This window comes from Mandrillus leucophaeus, unplaced genomic scaffold (genome assembly GCF_000951045.1).
Source record: "Mandrillus leucophaeus isolate KB7577 unplaced genomic scaffold, Mleu.le_1.0 Scaffold375, whole genome shotgun sequence".
NCBI classification, from domain to species: domain Eukaryota; kingdom Metazoa; phylum Chordata; class Mammalia; order Primates; family Cercopithecidae; genus Mandrillus; species Mandrillus leucophaeus.
Window position 1 is genome coordinate 638,777 of NW_012103976.1, and position 11,565 is coordinate 650,341.

The 11,565-nt window shown below is 33.4% G+C and overlaps 1 protein-coding gene across 1 annotated transcript in view; it reads left to right on the forward strand.

Moving 5' to 3' along the window:
* Window positions 1–11,565, forward strand: part of COG6 (component of oligomeric golgi complex 6) — an 82,620-nt gene that overhangs the window by 41,260 nt on the left and 29,795 nt on the right. The window contains exons 12-13 of the mRNA XM_011990262.1: window positions 3,415–3,506; window positions 8,501–8,618. Of these exons, the coding sequence (XP_011845652.1) occupies window positions 3,415–3,506; window positions 8,501–8,618 (210 nt within the window). The remainder of the gene's footprint in view (window positions 1–3,414; window positions 3,507–8,500; window positions 8,619–11,565) is intronic.

Sequence of the window (11,565 nt, forward strand, 5' to 3'; positions counted from 1 at the left end):
TGTTTAAACTAATACCCACCAGTTAGATAAAGACGTTATATACTGAAGTCTGCCTTTGTTTTAAAATGTACTTAGAAATTCTCATTTCATCTTCCTGTACATGCTCAGAAAGATCTTTATGACAATTGTAGGACCTTACTGTGATCTGCTGGCAAATTTAAATATAAGATGCCAAAGGGAAAGAAGACACTAGTAAGCAGACAAGTATCTTTTTGTCGTAAAATGAAGAAAAATTCCTTTTCTGAAATGACAGAAACTTGAAATCTTTCCATATGATGATAATATGTATTGCATACTCCAGAGAATATTTAGCAGGTGTTCACAATAGTTACATATCAAATTAGCTTGATAGTGATATATAATCTAGCAATTTCATACACACCTTCCTTTTATACTGATAGACAGTGTTACATTATTTTAGGAATTTTTTTTCTGTATGACTTTATTTGGTGGTTATATTTTCAGTGATATAGTTGTTAGATGAGGAAAAAAATTTTGACTTTTAATATTTCCTTTTGCAATTATAATTCTGAATTTTTCTAGTGATCAATCTGCTTTTATAATCTCACTCATACAAAATTTCTTCTTCCTAATTGATAAGCAACTAAACTTTTTCTAATGACATATGATATTGGATGTTATGGCTACTTTTCTGTCCATTATTCTTCTTTGTAGAAATGGGTTTTTTTTAGAGTAAGAGATTTTGATTTTTAGAAGCATAAAGAAAAGGTTATAGTGGTAATGGGAGATAATCCTTGAGAAACTATATATTTGATTTATTCTACCTTGTTTAATCTTTTCTTTGTCTTAGTAAAGTGAAACATCATAGGTGGTAGATTAAATATTTGTAAATGTATGCATTAAGATAAGATCTGTAAATCTATTGCCAGTTCAAAGAATTGGTGCTCTAAGTTTAAGATTACATATGTTGTGTAGAGGATACTATCCATGGCTCATCAGCATCAACCCTATTACTTTGTACATGTCTTTACTCCAAAATTGTAGCTAGAAAGATCAGAACTAATATATTAAAAATTTTTTTCAAGCCCATGGGTATAAAATCCTTCTTTTATGTGAATGTTTTAGATTGCTGATAGATTACCAGCTATCATTTGAATTTTCTCTTTTAATAAAAACTTTAGGGTAGTGTATGCTACAGACCTTAGATTATGGCGGGTTCTGTGAAGGCAGGCATAATGTAAAAGATCAATGGCATGAAAAATAAAGCTGAATATTGTACACAACATAGTCATTGGGCCCTCAGATTGAGGTATACATAGGAACAGATGTCTACCCTGAGCAGCTGTCTGTGATACTAAGGTAAAGGAAGTTCATCATCATCTTTTTTAGTCCTCCCTTCTTCCTATGTCCCCTTCATGAACACAAACCCACTCTCTTTCTCTTGCTCTCACTTTTTCTTTCTGGCCTTGGAGAGGAGAGCCACTGTTCTTTTAGCTCTTCCCTACCTTCTCTGCTGTCAGGGTGCCTGAAGCCCATTTTGCTACTTTTAATATCTGCCTTTATGGTTGATGCTGCTTCTCACAATGCAGTTAGGATTTATTGAGTGCTTATGATGTGCCAGGATCTGTTCCAACACACTTTATGTCTGAGCCATTATTCCCATTGCTGCTTTCCAGCTCTGCTAATGATTTTTCCCTCGACTGTCATCACAGTGATAATTTCCAGCCCAGTTGCTGCTACCACCACTTCTTTGGTCTCTTTGACCTTTTTTACTTTTTGTTTCTCTTGTCTTTTGTTGTTTCTCCTGTGACTGTTGGGTTTTGCTGAAAATGGTTAGCCTCTTATATAGCCCTCATAAGACAGAGTGTTTCTTTCTGTGTGGCAAACAAAGCATTCTTGGTGTATTATTTGTCAGTCTTCTGATTTTCCAGCCTTTCTCTGTTGTGTTTTGTATTGTAGCTGTTGTATTGTTTATTGCCACTTTCCCTCAAAACCTTTGTATTCGAGACAGATAGAAATTGTTTTTTTTTCCTTCCTCCCTCCCTTCCCTCTTTTATTTTTCTTTCTTTTCTTTCTTTCTTTCTTTCTCTCTCTCTCTCTCTCTCTCTCTCTCCCTCTCTCTCTCTCTCTCTCTCTCTCTCTCCCCTCTTTTCTCTCTTTCTTAAGGGAGTTAGAACTAAGAATATTTTCTTGATGCCTCAAAATTCTGGAAGGCAGGTGGCCATATAGCTGAGATGGTGTTTAAAATCTGCTAGTAAAGAGCTGTTTGCCTACAATTAACATTTTTTATATTTTTCTGTAATAATTATATTAAAATTAAGAAAATATCACTTTTATTGATATAACATATAATTTAAGTCACTGTTAAGGTCTTGGTTTAAAAATAAATTATAATATGGAAAAATATATTTTTTAAATTCAAATGCCATTCATGATCCATGGTATGTGGTAGTTAGATAGTCTATCACCTATACCAACAGATGAACCAATTTCATAAACATATTAATGTAAATGTAAATTGATTGCTATAATCTAAGAGGCTTTTGTATGCAGATATAAAATCTCATTTTAGCAAATCATAATTGTTTTATGACATATGCCAAAATCTAAATACAGAGAAAGTTCAACTTTTAAAAGCATTTATTAAACATCTGTTGTGTGTATACTGTTCTACCAGATGCTACAGAGATGTAAAATAGGCAGAAGAAGACATAATGTCTATACTGTATTTGTATTTGGAAACTAGTTAGGAAAGCAAGAAGATATAATGTAAGCAATAGCTTAAGGGCAGATACAATATTTAAGTAAGCATTTATCAGTGTAGTTTAGATTGTATTCATTAATAAAAGAAAGATCAGTGAAGGATGAAATTTAATTAGAAAAGATTCATATTTGCTAAATCTTGAGGCAGATCAAGTTAATCTTGAACTAGATCTGATTTTGCTCTGGTAATCTTATAATTTGGCAAATATGTTGGTGCTAATTCAAGATTTGTCTACTTTTCTATTCTTTGATTAATAAACAAACTTGATATAATAATTTATAGACTGGAATTTTTTTTCTTGAATATTTGGCAATAAAGCAGTATGTTTTCATTGATAATCTGTTTTACGGACGTAGCAGTTGCCTTTACAATTTAGTATTGAACCAAATTCCATTATATACTGGTGATAAATCTCAAATGATCTCAATGTATTGATATTTCTGGTAACAACTGGCTTGAACCAAATTCTGCAAATAATGGGTCGGTTTTTTTGTAGAGTATATCTATGTTAAAATGTTTGTTACTTTACCATCTTGTATGACTTACTACTCAGAAATTATTTAGGAGGCATTTTGTGATCTCTGCAATAATAAAAGTTTGCCTTTGTTATTCTATTCATACCGTATGTTATTAATGAAAAAAGTTATACTTTTAAGAAATGTTTACTTTCCTCTCATGTATTTTAATAGGTTCGAATTGAGCAAGTAATAGTTGCTGAACCTGGGGCAGTTTTATTATATAAAATTTCTAATCTTCTCAAATTTTATCACCATACAATCAGGTAAGTGGAATGGCAAAATGTGCTTGCCAAATCCAATGTGCTGTTTCTTTCAGTTAGAGCACAGTATAAGACTTTTTTTTTTATATTGTGTATGGTAATTATACACTAAGTATAGACTAAGCATAACTAGTAGAACCTCCACACCATGTAAATCATTATATGCATATTATACATGCTGTGCCTTAAGGTCTATTATTTCCTTTCTCCTTTTTTCTCCAAGCTTAACTACACACGCGCGCGCGCACACACACACACACACACACACACACAACTTATATAACAATATAAGTCTATAACGTAAGTCTTTATTGAGTCTTCCTGCATTAGTAAAAGACATCCAAGGCAACTAACGCAACTATACCATATACGCACAATAGAGCATAGTGAATTAAATGTTCTATTCTGGATGTAAATAACTTAAATTCTTTAGCATTTAGTTTACTATAAGTGATAAAATAGAACCATAGCTTTATCTTCGCTACATACCAGCAACTTTATCTGATTAGGAACCACTCGTCTTATATAAAATGTAATCTTTGACTCCAAAATATGCATTCATTTTTGCTTTACATTTGTCTGTTGGTGGTATACCCTTGAGTTTTATTATAACTGTCACTGTAAGACTGTTACATGTGTAGTTATGTTAAAACAATGTCTTTCCAAGCCATATTTTTGATAGTTTTTATATTTTTCCATTAAATAATTATTTAAAAATTACTTGGCTGGGTGCGGTGGCTCAAGCCTGTAATCCCAGCACTTTGAGAGGCCGAGACGGGCGGATCACGAGGTCAGGAGGTCGAGACCAGCCTGGCTAACATGGTGAAACCCCGTCTCTACTAAAAAAATACAAAAAACTAGCCGGGCGAGGTGGCAGGCACCTGTAGTCCCAGCTACTCGGGAGGCTGAGACAGGAGAATGGCGTAAACCTGGGAGGCGGAGCTTGCAGTGAGCTGAGATCCGGCCATTGCACTCCAGTTTGGTCAACAAAGCCAGACTCCGTCTCAAAAAAAAATTACTTGTTATACAGTATGCCAGTATCAGGAATAGTAGGCCAACTGTTAAAAATCTAAGAAGAATATAACTAACATTACCAGGAAAGGTTGAAGGAGCACTAGTTTACAGAGTACCAAAAAACTGTGGTAAGGTTATCACCTACCCCTTAGTGACAGACAGTAGCCACCCAGAACTTAACAAACAGCTAAGAAGGGGATTTTACATCTTACTAGTAGATTTTCAAACAAAACTAACAAGCTGTAGTCTACAAAACTGATCAGAGGTAGGATTCGGATTAGTCCCTTAATATTTTAGATATAAACTTATTGTTATCGTTCCCGTAACTCAAAAGCAATGAATTAGTTTCAGTTGTAATATTATAGCATCCTATAATAAGAGAATAATAAATACTTAGAAAACACAAGGACAGCTGAAAGCTGGACATAACAAGTGCTGTGTTATAAAAAGATGCTGGTAAAATAATTTTTAAAATTGTTTATTTAATAATGTCCATGATGGGACTAAATGAAATTTATTATTTAAAGATATTGATATGTTAGTTTCTAATGCAGAAAATGTTAGAAAAAAATAATTCAGATTCTGAAGATGATAATAAGTTTTTTAGGCTCTGATAATTGTAATTTTTCTGTCTTTGAAGATGATATTGAAGATGACAAAATCTTTTTTTGATTGACTTTTTGCATGTACTTTTTCTACTAGTTCACACATTTCCTCATTCAATTAAAAAGTTGACTGTATACTTGCCATTCTTCTAGGTAATAAGGAAACAGTAATTAACAAAACAGAACTTAAACTTACATTCTAGTAGGGGAGATAAGCAAGTATAAAATAATAATTTTTGGTAGTTATAAGGGTACTGAAGATAAAGCAGGAGAAAGGAAATAGAAAGTATAGGGAGTGACCATATATGACTAGATATATGTGTGTGTGACTGTTTTTGAGGCCATTCAGTAGAGGTGGTATTTGAATACAGATGTGAATAATATGAAGGAGTTGGGCATGAAAAGATCTTGGGGAAGAATGTCCAGGACAAAAATACACTCTGGTACTGAAGCTAGGAAAAGCTTGCATTTTGGAGGACTAGAAAGAAGACCAGGAATTGGAGTGTAGTGAATTGGAAGGAGTGGGGGGGATGAAATAAGAAAGGTAGAGAGAGGCCAGCTGGTATAGGATTTTGAAGGCCATAGTGGATATTTAGATTTCATACTGAGTGAATAAGATTGGGAAAAATGTGAGGGTTTTGAGTGACCTGAGCAGGTTCATGTTACAAGGTTACTCTGAATACTCTGCGAATCATGTAGCGTAGTGAGACAAAAGGGAAAATAAGGAAGATATTTAGAAAGCAGTTTGTGGTCCTGAGAAGAGATGATGATGAGTTTAGACTAGGGTGACAATAGTTGATTTTGGAGATAATTTATGTCACAGCCAATAGGACATGTATACATACTAGATAGTGTGAGGTGTGAGGAGTCAAGGATGAATTCTTGGCTTTTGGTTTGAACAGCTGGGTGAATGGTTTTGTTTGCTGAGATGGGGAATGCTGGAAAGGAACTGGTGGATGGGAGTGGTGGGTAAGGAAGAATTCCGTTCAGTTTTGGCCTTGTCAGATTTGATGTATCTGTGAACATAGAGTAGGAGATTTTGAGTGAGCAAATAATACAGAGAGAAATCAGGGCTGAAGCTATAAATGTCTTAGTTTTCAGAAAATAGATGACATTTGATGCCATGGGAGTAGGTAAGGTCACTTGAGAAATGAGTATAGATAAAGAATGGGGCTAAAGACTGAGTCCTGGGAAGCTCCAATATTTTGAGGTCAAGAAGAGGAGAAACCACAAAACTGGCAAGGAATAGCAGTGAAGTTGGGAAAAAAACAAGACGCATGCAAGATCTCAAAAAATTCACCTCTTACACATTAAAACTCCCAACAAAAGGAAGATATAGAATCCAAAAAACAGGGACTCAAGCATGCTTGGATTATATATCTTTTCCTCTAAAACTTTTCTCCCTGGAATTAATAAACACTTTGATTTTGTACTTTACTTTCCTATGCCCTTATCACTATTTCGGATCCAAGTTATTTAAGAGAACTCAACACTGCATTGTCTCACCATATAGTCCACCAGGTAATCGGCCTCTCTCCTGCCCCTGTCTGATACCCTTCTTGGAGCCCTCATTCCCCGCCAGTCTAGATGTGTTGCCCTTTAGGCCTACTGCAAGCTGCTTGGCTGTCACACTGGGGTTTGTCTTCTTCACTAGCCTGTTCATTGGCTTGTTTCGGGTATCCCTGATTCTTTGGTCAGCTCTGAATAGTATTTACATGAGTGTAATGATGTAAACATTGAATAGTCATTTACCAGAACTCTGTGCCCGTGGCTATATTAGGAAGCCTGGGGAAGGTGAAGTTTGGGTGTGTTGTGGTGGAGGAGGAGAACTGTATAAGAGAGTTTAACTCTCATCTTCTACATCAGGGAATTTGTAGATAATACCTAAAACTGAAAAATCAAGTAATAGTATAAGCATGTTGGATAGAAATATGGAATGAAATGTCAGAAGAAACGTCTACAATTATCTGGACCAGTTACTGGAACATAGTGAGTGCTCAATAAACATTAGTAAATTCTAGATCTGAGTAACTGCAAAGTACAGCTGATAACTACAAATTTTTTTAAAAAAAGTAAATGTATGTTGAGCTCTCTCTAAATGTTTCATTAAATTGCTTCTATTTGTTTTCATTTAATTTGCTTCCTCTGTTGCTTGATGTACACTTTTGTTCAGAGAAATACTTGTTTTTATTGCATGTGCAGGCATGTGTGGGAATTCCATCCAGTTTATTTTAGTATTTGGTTTACAATATTTTTAACTGAAATACTTGTTGTTTCTTTAAAATATAAGTATTATGGCTATTGGTTTAGCAATTTGCTAGTATTTTGCTGTTTGCTCTATATATGTATTTTACTAATAATTTGCTTTTTTTCATGAACTATGTAAGAATTTATCTAATTTATTTTGGTTTCAGAATTGTACTGAAATATTACATTTGCAGAGATTAATATTTGCTTTTATAATATATCATATGTGGTTTGATTTATCAGTAAATTTGCTGTGTTTTAGCTTACTGTTTGGTAGTATTTAATGCCATTATATTCGTCTTTAGCAATCTAAAATGTTTTAGGCATGGAAGATGTTGTGATACCTTTAGAAATTTCCCTACTGGATTACAGCATATTTTCATATCCTTAAGAAGCTTTTCCCCTAGAAAGTTGTTAAAATCATTTTTAGTGTGTGAATTAGGAGAAAAAAATTGGGAATTATTTTATATACATACTTGTCTTAGACCTTGGCAAAAATGGGAAACCTCCTTGAATAGGTCTAAGAAATATCCTTATACAATAGCAAATTGAGGATTATGGAATGTACAAATTAGTTATTTCAAAATATTATCATACTTTTCAGACTTATCAGACTTTTCAGTTAGTCTAAATATACTGCTCTGTAGGCAGCTGTATAAAAATTGAGAAACTCTAATTTATAGGTGTGTTATTGATATAGTATGACAGTCTTAATTAAAAGAATAACTCAGTATTTATGCAATTTAAATATTTTATCAATAGAGCTGTTGATTCAATGCTCTTCTTAAAATTTAACTGTCTTAGATAATTGAGACATATATTTACTCTAATAGAGGAAAAATAGAGATAGGGTTTTATATATTACAAATATTTGTTCTGACCCACAGTTTTGCTAAAAGAGATTGTGAAATATTGAAAACATAGTAGTTTGTTTTTATTTTTTCGTCACCTAACTCAAAAGAAAAACAAAAATCCTGATTTTTAAAATATGAAACTAGAGTATTTGTAATTCACAGGTTATATTTTACATAAAAACTTTTATTTAAATCTAGGTCTTTTTAAAGCATTCTACTCAAAGAACTGTTTTGTTTCAGTTTCTGTTTTGCAACCTGAAATATCCTTTGCTTTTAGTGGCATTGTTGGAAATAGTGCAACTACATTGTTGACTACCATTGAAGAAATGCATTTGCTAAGCAAAAAAATATTCTTCAATAGTTTGAGTCTTCATGCAAGTAAATTAATGGACAAGGTATGTTTGAAAAATGTAATTATTAAATTATGTGAATGTGAATCTTTCACATTAAAGATGTTTTAATGATTTTATTATTGATTTATAACTTTTCCCATTACATTCTGTGTTCCTTTGAGTTCTTCCTGTCACCAACAACTTTCATTTTGAGATGACTGATTGTACCTAAGTTTATAGTCTTCATTCCAGAAACAGTATAACATTGAGTTATAATTAGAGATAGCGTCTCAGGCTCCAATTTTACTACCATTTTTTCTGTCACAGAAGTTGTATAATTAAAGCAAATTTACTATATTTAGCCGGGGGCTAAGATGACATATAGATTGGAAAACCAGAACTCTTACAAAATGTTTTTTCCAAACAGCTTGTATTTCTACCCCTGATGTTACAGTTTTGCCCTTATGAAATTTATGCTCCTCTGAGTTATATAATTATTTATGAAAACAAACAAAAAAACACATCCCACAAAAAAACAAATAAACAACAAAAACCTGAACAAGGTCTGTAAGATCTAATATCTTAAATTGAGCAGGGTATTTTGGTAGGACCTTAAGGAATATATTTACAATGATCAAATTCTTCTTTATTTTTGTTTCATTATTGAGGACATGAGTTTTTCAAGGATGTGTCACAATCACCATGCTGGCTTTTTAATTGTACTACTCTATCTAATAGGCTAGCTATATTAGGCCCGGGTTTTGTAATATGGTATAAAATAGTCAGTAGCAATTTAGTTCAGAATACCTGGTCAATCTTTACTTTCCTAAGTTCAATCTTCACTTTCCTAAGTCTACTTCCTGACCCACATGCATGACTCAGATTCATTTGGAAAAGCAACATGAATTTGTGGAGCTGGAATGTCTACCTTAATTTTTCTTGCCTTGTGTATTTCTGTTTGCATCACCAGTTTACTAACAATCATTTCTGGTTATATTTGTTTTTATGGTTCTTATTTAGACAGAACTCTTCTAAAATAATTTATACATGATACCCAAACATTAAACATGAACAAATATGTGCTAGATGTTGAGAGTACAAGGATGAACACTCAAGGTCTGTTGACCTCCTTAAGGTTGCTTCTCCTTTAGTGGAAAATGACCAAATAAGTCTGGTTATTATAGAATCCTATGATTTATGAAAGACATGTGCCTAGGGTATATGCTAGCACCAAGGGAGGAGTATATTTAGCCACCTATATGTGCTCTTCTAGAGAGAGGAAGCTTTCCACAGAGAGACGTAAGAGAGTTGAACTTTGAAGGACAGGTAGGCTTTAGATAGGTGAAGAAAGGAGTGGATGGGGTCATCTTAAATAGAAGTAACAAATAGAATATGCTAGAACATGAGTATGAGTTACCTATAAACACATTTTTCATTTATTAAGAAATACCACTAGTAAAGTGATGTGTTTTATATATGTAAGTGGGGAGGCTGGGTTGGAGATAGGAAAATTAAAGGAGTATTGCAGTTGTTTTTATTCACACATGATCTAAGGGAAAGGCTCTGGGAATAGGCAAGAGGGGACAGATTCTTGAAGGGTAAAGATAAAATCTTCAAAACTTGATGACTGACTGAATGTGGGTAAGTGAGAGGGAGTCATCTAGAATAATTCCTAGGCTAACCACAAATATCTAGAATGCAGAAAGAGGGAACAATTTGGGAGATAAAGATGGTTTCGTCTAAGTCAGATAAGTTGAGTTTGAGGTGCCTATGAGACATCCCTCTGGAATTGGTCTTATCTAAAGGGGAGCGATACATTTGGATTCAGAGAGTTTGACATATAAGAGATAGTTGAATTCATGGGTTTGGGTGAAGTCACTAGGAAGAATTTTTTTTGTAAGAGTGGAGCTACCAGGACACAGTCTTGGGAAATGCTGACATTTAAGAGAAGGAAAAAAGTCAACAGTATGATGCTAAGAGAGGATGGCCAGAGAGGCAGGACAAAAATTAGGATAAGGTTTTGTCAGAAAAGCTAAGAGAAGAGAGTTTCTAGAAGGAGGGCATGGTTAATAATGACAGATGCTTTTAAAGAATTCTAGTAGGAGACTTGTTATCTTTGGCAATATATACGTGATAGGTGACCTGACTGGACAATTTTAGTCCTGTGGTGGAGATAGGAGCCAGATTGCAGTATGCAGAAAAGCTCATGGGTAAGCATATTTCCAGCTTTACCAATTGGAAAACATACGGGCCTTAAGACTGAAAATAGATGCATTAGGCATTTGTATTAAGAAATTTGAAACAGAACAATAAAATGAAGATAAATAGAAAGGATGGAATTAAATTTCTGTGACAAATTAGAAAACAAAAGCAGAATTATTTGTTGAAAAGATAAACAAAATTGACAAACTTCTAACAAGTTTAATCAAGAAAAAAAGAAAATTAGAAGTTTTTAGAAATTAGAGACAATCCACAGATGAGAATTAAAACTTAGAGAGTACACATATGCAGTTTTATGCTAATCATCTGAAAATCTGAATAGGGTGAATGCTTTTCAAGGTGACATAAATTGGTAAAATGTGAGTCAAAAGGAAGTGGAAAGTGTGAATATACCTAAGGAAGGAAGAAAAGTTATTAAAGAACGTGTTGCCAGGCCTCGTTCAGATTATATAGAGGACTTCATTCATACTTAGGAGGAACAGATAATTCTCCAGAACACGAAAAAATATGAAAAGCTTCTCAGTTTGTTTTAGGTAGTATAACACTGACATAAAACCTTTTAAAGATAGTCAGTAGTGAAAACTATGTATTAGTCACCTTTTAAGTTTTAAAACTTCAAAATTCAGCATTTATATATTAAAACCAAGAATGATTTATTACATGAATATAAGAATGTTTCAGTGTTAGGAAATATACTAAATGAGTATACAAAATAAATTTTATATTCTCATATTTGATCACATTGTTTAGGGAAAATCTTAGTAAGTCATTGAAGAATACTTCCTTAACC